The sequence below is a fragment of the Stegostoma tigrinum genome, chromosome 14 (assembly GCF_030684315.1).
Source record: "Stegostoma tigrinum isolate sSteTig4 chromosome 14, sSteTig4.hap1, whole genome shotgun sequence".
NCBI classification, from domain to species: Eukaryota; Metazoa; Chordata; class Chondrichthyes; order Orectolobiformes; family Stegostomatidae; genus Stegostoma; species Stegostoma tigrinum.
Window position 1 is genome coordinate 73,443,435 of NC_081367.1, and position 15,347 is coordinate 73,458,781.

The following is a 15,347-nucleotide window of genomic DNA, read 5'->3' on the forward strand; positions in this document are numbered from 1 at the left end:
GAAGGTGTGTTCTGGCCACAGTTGCAGCTTTTAGCGTGGTTGTTCAACAATGGAAATTGGGAAAGAGCCTCACTTACGCCTCTCAATGTAAAGTTATGAATAGCCACCAGGTGAAGCTTGAATGTGGCTCAGGTATTCTTAAATCATGCTGCATCTTCTTTTTCTTTGTGAGAAATCCTTCTTTTTGCTGTTTGCCCACAGCCAAGTTCCCTTTCAATTAAAAAGTTGACAGTTAGATATGGTGATGAAATAAATTTTGTTAGTAATTTCCAGTTGGAAAAGTGTCATGGTAAGATTGACATTGAAAAGTTAACATATAATTTTGTGAATATTGAAATACACAAATTTTAAACAAGTCAGTTGTTTTGCTTATAAAGGTATAAAAGCTCCCCGAAGACTTGCAATTGGGTCAACATTAAGAAGCCATTTTATCTTGGTAAGCATGACAGAAATTTTGCAGAGTGGTCAGCAACATGGGCAGGATACCTGACAACCAAGGTGAGCATGTCGATGAGATTAACTCCTCTTCAGAGTATTGATCTTGCCAGTTATTTAGATCTATGTATAGGTCAAGTTTGTAACATTAAGTCATTCATTCGTAACATTTTCTGTAACTGAGGATGCTAAAGCTTTCATTGTTGCTAAAGTAGTAACAGTTACAACATATTGTAAATACTGCAGCCATTGTTTCATGCTTGTATATCTGTTCTTGCCTTGCATAAAAATACTATCAAAATGTACTTGATTCGTACCAATAATAATATAAAATTTTCAAGCAACCTGAGCAATAACATTCCCAAACTGTGGAATCATTATAGGATTACAATCCATGGTAGGACGGAAAGAGGGCAGAACGAGGCTTTCCAATTGATATTAGAATCCACATGTCTGTCATGCGACCTCCCCATTTCCAGCCTCCCCACCTCTGCATCTTATAAACTTGACTTTATAGAAAAAGCCCACAAAAATGACCTGAACTCACTTTTAGTAATCCTTTTACTTTAAAAATGCAAATTCTCCAAGCAGATTTGACTTATGCTTAAGTAAATATCCTAATGTGTTCTTTCAGGTTCGAAGTGAGCTAGCCAGAAAAGTTTTTGACTGTTGCAGCTTTATTACGAAACATGATTTTAAAGTGACAATCTACCTGCTACCTCATATCCTAGTCTACGTTTTGCTTGGGTGTAATGAAGAGGATCAACGTGAAGTAAGGAACCAATGTATTGAAATTCTTACAGTTAATATTCATCTGACAGATTATACTTTAAGATAAGTCCAGCCTCATTAATTTTCTACAAAAGCCATACCTGTAAAACATAATATGTTCTGGATGGGAGTTTGCTCGCTGAGCTCAGACGTTTCGTCACCATTCTAGGTAACATCATCAGTGAGCCTCCGACGAAGCGCTGGTGTTATGTCCCACTTTCTATTTATCTGGTTAGGTTTCCTTGGGTTGGTGATGTCATCACAGCAAATGACATCACCAATGCAGGAAATGACATCACCTACCCAAGGAAACCTAACCAGATAAATAGAAAGCGGGACATAACACCAGCGCTTCGTCGGAGGTTCACTGATGATGCTACCTAGAATGGTGACGAAACGTCTGAAAACTAACCTTCCAGCTCAGCGAGCAAACTCACATCCAGAACCTCAACCTGAGCTACAAATCTTCTCAAAACTCGCTAACATAATATGTTATTCAACTGGATCTATGTTGAGAGGAGAAAGCCAATATACTTGTTAAACATATTTAGATTTTAAAGATTGGTCACACTTTGGGGACTAACCTGAAGTTTACTGAAGGACGCAATCCCTTCCTTGTTTTAGTGTACAGAAGTATAATGAAGTTTACCTGGATCAGCCACCATCTATTTGTGGACATTGGATTGACAAAAAAAATTAAGCAATTATGTCAGTCCATGCAACAAGACATTCAAATCTCAAATTTGAGGAAATGGTTAGGAAAAGGTTGGTTGGGATGTATTTCCGAAACAGTATTTGAAAAATTCTGTTTTTTTAAAGAAGCCAAGATGAAAATAAAACTGGAGTTAATAAAATTGAAGTGTTTCATGTACTTTAAATTAAAGTTGTTTGAATTGTTTCATTTAGTTTTATTACAAAATAATTAATTAACATGATGTGCAAGTTTTAAAAAAGTACGTGTCTGAGCAATTACAGTTTTACTTATTTCTGTTTGCAATCTGAGTTGAATGTTGAGCATGAGAAAGCTGGCGGTCAGTATTAGATTAGGAGATAACAAGGTGCAGAGCTGGATGAACAAAGCAGGCCAAGCAGCAACAGAGGAGCAGAAAGGCTGACGTTTCGGATCTGGTCCCTTCTTCAGAAATGGGGGAGGGGAAGGGGATTCTGAAATAAATAGGGAGAGAGGGGAGGAGGGTGGAAGATGGATAAAGGAGCAAATAGGTGGAGAGGAGACAGACAGGTCATAGATGGATGGTGAGTGTATGTGGGGAATTAGGGTGAGGAGAGGTCAGGTCAGGGAGGCAGGATGAGGCTGGTAGGTAGGAGCTGGGGGTGGGGCTTGAGGCGGGGCGAGTGGATAGGTGGGAGATTTTTGAAGCTTCAAAATCTCCCCTCCCCCGACTACATGCCCTAACCTGTCCATCCTTCCTCCCACCTATCCACTCCTCCCACCTCAAGCCCAACACACCCCCTTCCTACCTACCAGCCTCATCCTGCCTCCTGGACTTGCCTGTCCTCCCTGGACTCCCTACCTACACTCACCTTTACTGGCTCTTCCCCTGCCTCTTTGACCGACCTGTCTCCTCTCCACCTATCTGCTCTTTTATCCATCTTCCACTCGCCTCCCCTCTCTCCCTATTTATTTCAGAATCCCCTCCACCACCCACCTATTTCTGAAAAAGTGTCTAGGCCCAAAATGTCAGCTTTCCTGCTCCTCTGATGCTGCTTGACCTGTTGTGTTCATCCAGCTCTACACCTTGTTATCTCAGATTCTCCAGCATTGGCAGTTCCTACGATCTCAGTATTGGCTTAGGCTTCAGTTTGATCAAGCCCCCTGAAGGAATAGTGGTGTTTAACTGAAAGTGGGCAATAAACAGTTGTTAAGAATGTAATTTTTGTTTTCTACAGGTTTATTCAGAAATGATGGCTGTCCTAAAGAATGATGAGACTTTAGATAGGACTTTGCAGGACAGTGCATCAGATTTGAGTCAGTTGAGTACACAGACTGTTTTCTCGATGTTGGATCATCTTGCCCAGTGGTCCAGGCATAAATTACAGGCTCTTAGTTCTGAGAAAAGTGGGAGCAGATCCAGTAAAGACAGAGGGGGTCCTAATGGTGAGTCTGTAAAGGTAACACACTTAATGATTGCATAGAAGCTACATCTATCTGAATGAGACATGTCTGTAGGCATTTCACAATGAAACTGCACTTCATAATTTAAAAAGGTTACACATAATTGTGTAAACCACTGGTAACAACTGAAAATTATTATTATATTTCCTATTTTCTTGTGCATGAACTTTCTGGCTGTTGATATATACCTACCAATGAGTGGCAAAATGAGTGAGGAAGTAAAACGACTTTTACAAAGTCCAGAATGTGCGTTTTGAAAATGTAAAAGTGAATGATTTAATGCAGTAAGTGTCAAATGTTTAGGTGACTAGCCTCACTTTACCTGAATCGAAATTACTTAGGGAATAGGTACAGGCACATAATCTCACCTAGAGATTCATAATAGACAATAATTTGTGTTAGTAGCTGTTCTCTGACTAACATAGACTAATTAGTTTTATTATCCTGTTGTAAATCTTAGTATAATCTGAAGTTCTTGACTGTAATGTTTTGCTAGTGAGAAGCGTGACTGACTGACAAATTGCATACTGGAAGTAACATTATATTGTGCAAATCTGTTCTGCTCATCAGTTCACGGTTGAATGTAATCAGCATCATATAATTCCTCATGAGAAATCAGTTTTTTGTTTCATTTTATCAAGCTGTTAATTACATTGATGCTCCTTTTCAAATTCTAATCTCAAAATTCAGCCATAATGTCAGTATGAGACATCACGTTTAGACAGAACTAAGAACTGTTTTGTTCCAAGACTCTCAAAATAAGATAAAGGTTTTATTATAAAAATTGAAAATCCTTGTCACTGAAATGAAACTCTTTTCTGGCTACAACTCTGATCCCACTTGGCTTTACCATAAGATGTAGCAGCAGATGTATGCCATTAAGCTCATTAATTCTGCTCTGCGATTCAGTGAGATCATGGTTTCTGATCTGATAATCTTCAGTTATCTTTCCTGTCTTTCTTCTATTTTTCCCTTGATAGACATTTTTAAAATTTTGGAGAATGATCTTTCAATGAAACATAAACACTCAATTCAGATTTTGTGTCAACAATAACACTGAAGTCTATTACACAAAAGAAATGAAGATAAAATTGAACAAACCAAGCTATTTACATAAAACACAGTTTGAAAGATTGCAAAGTACATGGCAAAACAAAATCCTAAGTACTCCATCACCATTACGTTACAATAGTCAGGTACTGGAGAGAGAGTTCCCTTCTCCAGCACATCAATAGGTTTGACTTCAATGTTTCTTTCACTTGAGAGCTTGATAGCCTTTATCCCGATTGTCCACACAGCTGAGTTTAAATCTTCTCAGCTTCAAATCATCTAGTCAGGTTTCTAACTAAGCGCTTCTAGTGTGGAATTTTCAAACCAAATCCTTACACTGACGGTTTCCTACCTGTTCTAAACTAACTCCTTTCTCCGGGAGAAACTGTTCTGAGACCTGACCAAGCCAGGTCTTTTGCAAACTTAAACCAAAGCAAAACAAAATTTCTGATTCTTCTAAACCAAAAGCACGCTATGCCTTTCAACGTTTACTCCCTCTGGTAATAAAACCCTCACAATACAAAAAAACACCTATTATCACTCCAACAGGACCCCTGTGCTTTCTGACATATGTTGGTTTAAAATAATGACTCCAGAAATACTGACAAGTTAATTATTAAATCCCCTCAATCAAAACCCACTTGCCCATAGCTCAAAATCAAAAAGCTAAAGTAAATTTTATATATAATATAATATATAAATAAATCCTTTATATGTCTCTTGCTACAGGAGATGCACAGATGTGGGTGGAAACAAAATTTCTATGTTATATCATGCGTCAGTGATGGGAAATTAATGATACAACAAGAACTCTGTTGTGCAACCAGAAAACCTATTATTTCACAAAGAAGAGCAAGCATAGTTTGTGGACTTAGTTAATTGCATAACGGATTGAAATATGTGAATAAAAACATACTTGTCTGATGCTATAAAGTTGATTGAAATTGCTTATGCTAATTATTTAGAAATGTCATTAAGGATGTTTTCTTACGTAGAAAATACCATTCCAACAAACTCATTGTTTGCCATGAAACTGTTTGTTTTGTTACAGTTTCAAGCTCAGAGTACAAAGAGTACCAAAATGTCACCTCTTTTCTGGAACTCATACCCCAGGATGCTCTTGCTGTTGCTTCATTTCGATCCAAGGCTTATACTCGAGCAGTGATGCACTTTGAATCCTTCATCACAGAAAAGAAAGAGAACATTCAGCAGCATCTTGGATTTTTACAGGTTAAAGAAATAGATAAATAATAGCAATTTCCAATATGATCAATTCTTTAGAAATCTAGAAACAAGTCTTCAGTTTCATGAAATATTTGAGGTTCAAAAAAACCTCTTCTAAACTCATGATTAACCTGAAAATACAATAAAATGTATAATTCGCAGACTGATGAATCATTCTTTATGGTTTTCGTACTTCTTAAGGAACTTATAGTTCCCTTATAACTCATACCCCACTATAATGCATTGTTCCATTCATAACATTTGAATGGTTTCTGTTTAATACACAACTGAATGATGTGCATTTATTGTATGATTCTCAAAGGCAACCTTAATGAGCAGGTGTCCACACTGACTCTCAGCTGTCTCCCTTCAAGCTTGCTGCATTATGTTCTCTTGGGGCTCACTCTGACTTTAGTATTGAGCCTGCCTGTAAGTGTAGTGATGTTGTCTGTCATGCTAACCTTTACATGGCAGAGGCTGGACGCCAAATCTGGGATACTGGCACCCATCTCACCCTGAACCATGACACCACCATTGAATATCAAGCTGTTGTTTCCAGTACTGTCACTGATGTCATCTCCCGTGGAGATTTCCCCTCATCACAGCTTCCCACCTCCGTGTTCCCCAACCCTGCAAGGCCCATTTGTACTTTCTTCCCAAAACCCATAATTAAGACTACCTGATGAGCATAGCATATTCCTGTCTGACTGAACGTATTTATTCCCATCTTGTGTCTAATTTATCTGCCCTTGTGCAATCTCTCCCCAATTATATTTGTGGTTATAGAGTCATTGAGATCTACAGCACAGAGAAAGGCCCTTTGGCCCACCTTGTATGTGCCAGTCAAAAACAACTACTTACTATTGTAATCCCAAATCTTTCTGATGCTTCCTTGGTGCCATAATTTCCAGTTTTTTGGTCCCAGCTGCGTCCTTTTCAACACGGATGTGCAATCCCTTTACACATCAACTCCCCCATCCGGATGGTCTGAAGGATTTCTACTTCATCCTTGAAAAGAGACAGGCACGGTGTCCATAAACCAGCAGCTTCCTTTGCCTGGATGAACTCATTCTCACTTTGAATAAAATAAAACAAAGAACCTCAGCTGCTGGAAATCTGAAAAAGCATAAAGAACTGGATAAACACTGCAGGTCTGGCTGCATCCATAGAGAGAAATAGAGTTAACATTTCAAATCCAATGACCCTTTATCAGAACCTGAACTATGATCTCAACATGTTAATTCTTCTTCAGATTTTCAGCACACACAGTACTTTGGTGTTACTTAATGAGTGAATGCAGTGTTTAGAGAAATTTAATAATGTATTTCACAAGAACAGAACAACACTAGTGTAATGAAGTTGATTTAAAAATTATGTGGAAGTGTTTTTGTGAAACAGTAAGGACAGTTTTCTTTTCCAATACAGAAGCTATATGCAGCAATGCATGAGCCAGATGGTGTAGCTGGAGTAAGTGCAATCCGTAAAGGAGAGCGATCTCTCAGGGAACAGATTTTAGAACATGAGAGCAGTGGACTGTTGAGAGATGCTACAGCATGTTACGACAGGGCTATTCAATTGGAACCTGATGAGGTAAATACCAAACATGACCAACTCAATAAAAGTTCCTGTACACCAAGAGATGACACCGTGTTGAACTGGCAGAGCGCAGCAGGCCAGGTAGCATCAGAGGAGCTGGAAAGTTGATGTTTCAGGTCGGGACCCATTTGTGAAGAAGCGTCCCAATCCGAAACGTGAGCTTTCCTGCTCCTGTGATGCTGCCTGGCCTGCTGTGCCCCTCCAGCTCCGCGCTGTGTTAAATCTGACTCCAGCGTTGGCAGTTGTTGCTGTCTCCTGTACACCAGGGTCCACTTTCTGATACAAAATTGTAACCGGAATTTGTTTTTAAATGTTAATTTTAAATGTTGAAAATCAATTTCCCTTTACACATTTTATGTTGAAAGTTCATTATACTTAGTCTCTGAATCTGTGGATAAATGATATGGTATTGAGCCCTTCAGACTCAGTGCATTCAAGGTTTGCTCTCTGTTTGGAATTCAGTTAACTAACATAATCCAAGGTGCCATTGGAGCTCCTAAAATGTGTCCATGCTGGGTAGTTTTAGAACCCAGACACAGGTGCTATTGATTTCTGTACATGGATGGATTTCAGACAAAGATATGTCCTGGCTTGGTCTGCGATTTTTCCCAAGATATTCAGCGCACAATGAACGTGAGCAGGAACACTTCTAACTACTTTCTTTTCCACCCCGTTGACATCCTCTGTGGGAAAACACCTGGCTCTTATCCAGCATCTCCACATGGGTAGAATGATAGAAATAAAGTTCTACTGAGTCTGTGACCTAATTCTGTTTGAATTTTGAAATATTTGTGATCACTACAACCTAAATAATTTTTATGACACATGTCTGTGTTTGTTGAAGAGGACAGTTTGAACGTGACTTGTTTTTTCCCTTAAATCAGATTATTCATTATCATGGACTGATGAAATCTATGCTTGGACTTGGCCAGTTGTCCACAGTAATCACTCAGGTTAATGGAGTGCTTGCAAGCAGGTATAATCTCATTAACCCTTTAAATCCATTGCTTTTGGAAATGACTAAAATTGCTGAAATCACATTCATTTTACTAAATTACAAAATATAAAATATTGGTAATATTTTCTGACGGGTTTCATTGATCTCCCAACGATATGGATATTGATACCTTTATCATTATATTTGAAACATAAATAAATTAATATTCTGGTCCCTTAATCATCCAACTTATATACAAACAAGCCAACAGAAATTTTAAAAATGTGGAACAGGCATTGTATGGCAGTGCTTCCCAAATTTCCCCCACCTCATCTTTTGCCATTAGAATGAAGCAGGGGTGAGAGCTTCAGTTTGTGAGCTGATGTTTGAATCATATAACACTCACTAATGTCCTCCAACTCTCTCTCCAGCTGTCTCATACTCATTCTCACACTAATTTATATGTTCTAATTCCTCGCATTCATTTATACACATGCTTTAACACTCGCTCACTCACACCTTCATTCTGTCATGCATGTATACTCTCACTCACTGTTTTTCACTCTCTCGCACATAATGACTCTTGCTGTTTTTCTTTCACTCACTCTGTCTGTGACGCACACACAAGCCAACCAGATTGCATCACGGGTTGGTCCTCACCCACACTAGGAGGGAGCGCAGCCATAGGAATTTCCCCAAATCAAATGAGGATTCTCTTCACCCCCCCCCCCATCACGCAGTCCTGATCTCTTTCCCTTCCAAGTCCTGATCTCCCAAATTCACCCCCCCCACCAAACCTCCGCCCCGCTCCCTGCCAACAAGCCCAATCTCTCAGCCCTGTCCCGATCCTGATCTCCCCACAACTCTGACCACATCCTCTCCCCCTCAATCTGTGCAGATGCAATTTGAAGCCCTGCATAGTGCAGATACCTCTGTGTCAGCAGATGCAGCCACAAATAAAGAACTTATTTCTTGTAAAGCCTGAATAATTAGCAACAAGAAACTAACCAGTTCGATGTTTCTTAATTGAATCTGAGAACTTTTTTTTATTGTTGTTCACAGGCCTGAGTGGACCTCTGAATTAAACACATACAGAGTAGAGGCAGCATGGAAACTCACTCATTGGGACTTGCTGCAGAATTATGTGGCTGCAGGTAATAAATGAGCCTAAATAAATTAGATCAAAACGTATTGACCATTTATAAGATATCTCAAATGGATGTTTGACTTCTAACACAACTCTGGGCAGTGCCTCCTTCAAGTCTTTGAAGTTACCTGCATTCCGTTGTAATACTGTTACATCTGATTCCAGCTTCTCCCTCTCAAAATGCAGGGTGAATTTTATCTTATTATGGTCACTGCCCCCAAGGGTCCTTTCACGTTGGGCAACCTAATCAAGGATACCTCATTACACATCATCAAATCCAGAGATAATAGGAACTGCAGATGCTGGAGAATCCAAGATAACAAGGTGTAGAGCTGGATGAACACAGCAGGCCAAGCAGCATCAAAGGAGCAGGAAGGTTGACATTTTGGGCCCAGACCCTTCTTCAGAAATGGGGGTGGGGAAGAGGGTTCTGAAATAAATAGGGAGGGGGGCAAGGAGCATCAAAGATGAATAGAGGAGAAGGTAGGTGGAGAGGAGAGAGTTGCACTGGGAGAGAGATCCCCTGAGGTTTATCCGGAGGGAGGAGGGTAACTTCTTCAGGCTAGGCATCCTTAGAAGAGGCTTTGCAGTGAGGTTAAAATCCAGAATTGCCTGGTCCGTAGTGGACTCTACCACAAATTGCTTTAAAAATAAAACCCATCTTACAGACATTCCGTGAGTTCCTTTTCTTGGGATCTGCAACCAGCCTGATTTCCCCAGGCCCCCTACGTGCTGAAGTCCCCCATGATTATTGTAAGAGTGCATTTCTTTCATGCCTTTTCTATCTCCTGATTTATATTTTAACCCCACGTCCTGACTACTGCTAGGAGGTCTGTACATAGCTAGTATCGGGCTCTCTTTTCCTTTGCGGTTGATCAGTTCTACCCCCTATCCTTACTGCGTGGATTTAAGTACAATCCCTTCAGTCCTGCGTTGACTGCTTCTTCTGAGAGTTATCCCCTTATCTGCTATGCCTGAAGTTACATTTATGACCATTTCCAAACTCTCTGTCTTATTACAACAGGTCTGGCAGCATCTGTGAAGGACTAAACAGAGTTAACATTTTGGGTCCAGTGACCCTTCCTCAGAAAAGCTGAGCTTTTCCAGCAACTTTGTTTTTGTTCTTGATTTACAGCATCCGCGGTTCTTTCAGTTTTCCTCTGTCCTAATATTTGTTCAGGAAACTTTAATAACCTCTGCTGAGCTCTCTCCCCACTTTAACTTTTTCCATAATTTTCCATGCAACTGTCTCCAAAACCCAACACTATTTATTGTAGAACCCCTACAGTGTGGGAACAGGCCATTTGGCTCAACAAGCCCACATTGACTCTCTGAAGGGCATCCCACCCAGACTCACTCCCCTTTCCTATCCCTGCAGTTTCCATGGCCAATCCACCTAACCTGCACATCTTTGGACTGTGGGAGGAAACTGGAGTACCTGGTGGAAACCCACGCAGACATGGGGAGAGTGTTTAAACTCTACACAGACAGTCACCTGAGGCTGGAACTGTGGGGCAGCAGTGCTAACCACTGAGCCACTGTGCTGTCCCTTAGTTTAAAGCTTATACATGGCCCTAATTAAGCCGTTCACCAGGGCCCAGGTCCGAGCATGGTTCAGTTGGACCCCAACTCATCTGATCAGCTCCCTCCTTCTGCAGTCATGGTGCAAATGTCCCATCAATTTCAACCAGTTTCTCCCATGCTTTCCACTCCAATCTTTGAGCCACACATTTACCTCTTTAATCTTGTTGACCCTGTATCAATTTGCTTGTACCTCAGGTAGTAATCCAGAGATTAACTTCGTTCCTCTTTCTGTTCTCATCATTGGTACATTTGTAGACTCCAACAACTGTATCATTCCCCTCCCACTCCAAGCAGGCAACAGAGCCTTTTGGTCCTGGCCACAGACAACAGTGTCTCTTTCCCTGATACTATCTGTGGTTACAGCTACACTTCTCTTTTCTCCCCTTCCCTGTGCCACCATGCTATGGTATGTTTGCACATCCTCCTTACAGCTCCTGCTCTGGTTTGGACCATTCTGGTCTGCAGCATCACTAAAGTCTATTCTGGGAACCAGAACATAATTTGGATCCTAATCGTGTTATTTGTAATTAACTTTCTTTTAATATTTGTTTCTTTTTGATTTAAATGCTGCATTTGGTGATAATTATGCAAAGTACAAAAATGTATGATGAGCAACCCATAAAGTGTACACCATGGCCATAATTTTTAAGTAACTCTTGTGAAGTATGTCTTCTGACCTTGTGTAAGATCAGCTGTAATAATTTATTTTCTTTTAGAGGGGAAATCTTCTTCTTGGAGTGTGAGACTTGGACAATTGTTGCTTGTCGCTAAGCAGAGCAGTGCAGAGGGTTTTTACCAACAGGTGCAGGTTACTCGAGCAGAACAGATTGTGCCCCTATCTGCTGCAAGTTTTGAACGAGGGTCTTATCAACGAGGTTATGAGCACATCGTCAGGTACTATTAGGATTGACCTCACTTTAGATAGTTTTGTTCCAACCATATTAAAACACTCCTAATTTTGAGTCATTTTCCTTCACCCAGATTACATATGTTGTGTGAGCTGGAGCACAGTGTCAGAGGATTGCTTCACTGGGAATCTGGGAAACATCAAAAAGAACACGAACATCCTCTCAACTGGCAGGCTCGGCTTGAAATGACTCAAAATTCCTTTAGGGCTAAGGAGCCCGTCTTGGCGCTACGCAGAGCATTGCTCCATGTCAATAAAATGTATGTTGACATAGCTTATTTATAATTTTGTATGGTGAAATGTTTCATCTAGTATTGGTGCATTTACAGTGTGATTGTGGTTTGCTAGGTTAAGAAAGCCTTTCTGAAGTCTGGGTCATTGCACATTAAAATAATGTAGCATTTGTATGCCCCAGTGTTCTACTTAAATTATTTCTAAGTAGTGCTTCAGGCTGTGTAAACAGGTAAAATCAATGTGAAATTAATTCTAAAGTTCCAGTATGGCCGTACATGCATTCCTGGACTCAACCAAGTCTTTGTACAAACTCTGCTGTGATGCCATTGGAAAATCTCAATTAACTTGTGTTGTATTAACAGAGAATAAATGCAAAATACTGCAGATGCTGGAAATCTGAAACAACACAGAGAATGCTGGAGATACTCGGCGGGTAGCATCTGTGGAGAGAGATTCGAGCCCAATATGTCCCTTCTTCAGAAAGTATTCAGCTTTGAGGAAGAGCCACACTCAACTCAAAATATTAATCCTGTTTCTGTCTCCACAGATGCTGTCAAACCTGCAAGTTTCTCCAGCATTCTGTGTTTATTTGTATTAACAGAGGCCTGGAAGTGGGTCTGTCATGTAGGGAATGGTATCTAGGGAAGGGAAACTGTTTTATGTGGAATTGTAAGAATTTGGTTATTTTTAAGAGATGGTTAAATTATTGTTTTCTAATTCTGTTTACCAAGTATTGATTTTAATCTGTGTGATTGTAAATAGGACAGACTACAGTGAACTGGTTGGAGAATGTTGGCTGCAAAGTGCCAGAGTTGCCAGGAAAGCAGGCCATCACCAAACTGCATACAATGCTCTCTTAAATGCAGGAGAATCCAAATTACCTGAGCTTTACATAGAAAGAGCAAAGTGGCTTTGGTCCAAGGTATGTTTAATATTGACAAGATGATACCATTTGCAAACTTTACTTTAGCGATGTCATGGAGAGGTACAACTTGGAAACAAATCCTTTGGTCCAACTCATCCACGCTGACCAGGCATCCTAAATTAATCTAGTCCCATTTGCCAGCACTTGGCCCATATCCCTCTAAACCCTTCCTATTCATGTATCCGTCAGATGCCTTTTAAATGTTGTAACTGTACCAACCTCCACCAGTTTCTCTGGCAGCTCATTCCACACACGCACCACCCTCTTGAAAACGTTGCTCCTTGGGACCCTTGAAAATATTTGCCCTCTTACTTTAAACCCATGTCCTCTAGTTTTGGACTCCGCTGCCCAGGGGAAAAAAACTTTATCTATTCCCCCTGTCCATGCCCCTCATGATTTTATAAACCTCAAGTGTTCAAGTGCATAGCTCCCTCAAAGTTGCCACCCAGGTGGACAAGGTTGTTAAGAAAGCATATGGTGTTTTGGCTTTCATTAACAGTGGGATCGAGTTTAAGAGCCACGAGGTTATGCTGCAGCTCTACAACACCCTGGTGAGACCACACTTGGAATATTGTGTCCAGTTCTGGTTGCCCTATTATAGGAAAGATGTGGAGGCTTTGGAGAGGGTGCAAAGGAGGTTTACCAGGATGCTGCCTGGACTGAAGGGCTTGTCTTATGAGGAGAGGTTGACTGAGCTCGGACTTTTCTCTCTGAGAGAAGGAGGAAGCGAGGTGAGCTGATCGAGGTGTACAAGGTAATGAGAGGCATGAATAGAGTTGATAGCCAGAGACTTTTCAGCAGGGCAGGATTGACTGTCACGAGGGGTCATAGTTTTAAGTGTTAGGAGGAAGAAGGTACAGCGGAGACGTCAGCGGGAGGTTCTTCACCCAGAGAGTTGTGAGTGCGTGGAATAGTTTACCAGTAGTAGTCGTGGAAGCGGAGTCATTAGTGACATTTAAGCGACTGCTGGACATGCACATGGACAGCAGTGAATTGAGGGGAATGTAGGTTAGGTTATTTTATTTTTGGATTAGGATTATTCCACGGCACAACATCGTGGGCCGAAGGGCCTGTACTGTGCTGTACTTTTCTATGTTCTATGTTCTAAATCGTCACCCCTCAGCTTCTGATGCTGTGGGAAAATATCCCCAGCCTATTCAGCCAATCTCTGTTGCTTAAACCCTCTGACCCTGGCAACATCCTTGAAATTCTTTTCTGAACCCGTTCGAGCTTCTCAACATCTTTCCCATAGCAGGGAGACCAGAATTGAATTCCAAAAATATTCCAAAAGTGGCCTAACCAATGTCCTGTACAGCTGCAACATGACATCGAACTCCTATACTCAACACACTGAGCAATAAAGGAAATCATACAAAATGCCTTCTTCACTACCTTATCTGTGTTGGACTCCATTTTCAAGGAACTATGAACCTGCACTTCAAAGTCTCTTTGTTCAGCAACAGTCCCTAGCACCTTACTACGAAGTGTATAAGTCCTGCCGTGATTTGCCTTTCCAAAATACAGCAAGTGTCTAAATTAAACTCCATCTGCCACTCCTCAGCCCATCTGATCAAGATCCCTTTGTACCCTGAGATAATCTTTAAAGATGTCCACTGCACCACCAATTTTTGTGTCATCTGCAAACTCACTAACCATACCTCGTATGTCCACATCCAAATCACTGAAATAAATGACAAAAAGCAATGGACACAGCACCGATTCTTGCAGCACACCGCTGCCACAGGCCTCCAGTCTAGACCATAAGACATAGGAGTGGAAGTAAGGCTATTCGGCCCATCAAGCCCACTCTGCCGTTTAAATCATGGCTGATGGGCATTTCAACTCCACTTCCCTGCACTCTCCCCGTAGCCCTTGATTCCTTCTCAGATCCAGAATTTGTCGATCTCTGCCTTGAAGGCAATCAACGTCCCAGCCTCCACTGCACTCCGTGGCAATGAATTCCACAAGCCCACCAGTCTCTGGCTGAAGAAATGTCGTCTCATTTCAGTTTTAAATTTACTCCCTCTAATTTTAAGGCAGTGCCACTGGTCTTAGTCTCCCCATATAACGGAAACAACTTCCTAGCGTCCACCCCTTCTAAATCATACATTATCTTGTAAGTTTCCATTAGATCTCCCCTCAACCTTCTAAACTCTAATGAGTACAATCCCAGGATCCTTAGCCGTTCATCGTACGTTAAATCTACCATTCCAGGGATCATCTGTGTGAATCTTGGCTGGACGCGCTCCAGGGCTGGAATGTCCTTCCTCAGGTGTGGGGCCCAAAATTGGACACATTATTCTAAATGGGGCCTAACTAGAGCTGTATAAAGCCTCAGAAGCATATCGCTGCTCTTATATTCCAACCCTAAAAAGTAACACTCCACCACCAACCTCTGTGCCC

General features: G+C 41.1%; 1 protein-coding gene across 4 annotated transcripts in view; it reads left to right on the forward strand.

Moving 5' to 3' along the window:
• Nucleotides 1-15,347, forward strand: part of atr (ATR serine/threonine kinase) — a 90,394-nt gene that overhangs the window by 44,742 nt on the left and 30,305 nt on the right. For all 4 annotated transcript variants that reach the window (XM_048541529.2, XM_048541530.2, XM_048541533.2 and 1 more), the window contains 10 exons: nt 378-498; nt 1,070-1,207; nt 3,115-3,322; nt 5,442-5,620; nt 7,040-7,204; nt 8,095-8,186; nt 9,210-9,301; nt 11,595-11,772; nt 11,860-12,045; nt 12,782-12,941. In XM_048541529.2, the coding sequence (XP_048397486.2) occupies nt 378-498; nt 1,070-1,207; nt 3,115-3,322; nt 5,442-5,620; nt 7,040-7,204; nt 8,095-8,186; nt 9,210-9,301; nt 11,595-11,772; nt 11,860-12,045; nt 12,782-12,941 (1,519 nt within the window). The remainder of the gene's footprint in view (nt 1-377; nt 499-1,069; nt 1,208-3,114; nt 3,323-5,441; nt 5,621-7,039; nt 7,205-8,094; nt 8,187-9,209; nt 9,302-11,594; nt 11,773-11,859; nt 12,046-12,781; nt 12,942-15,347) is intronic.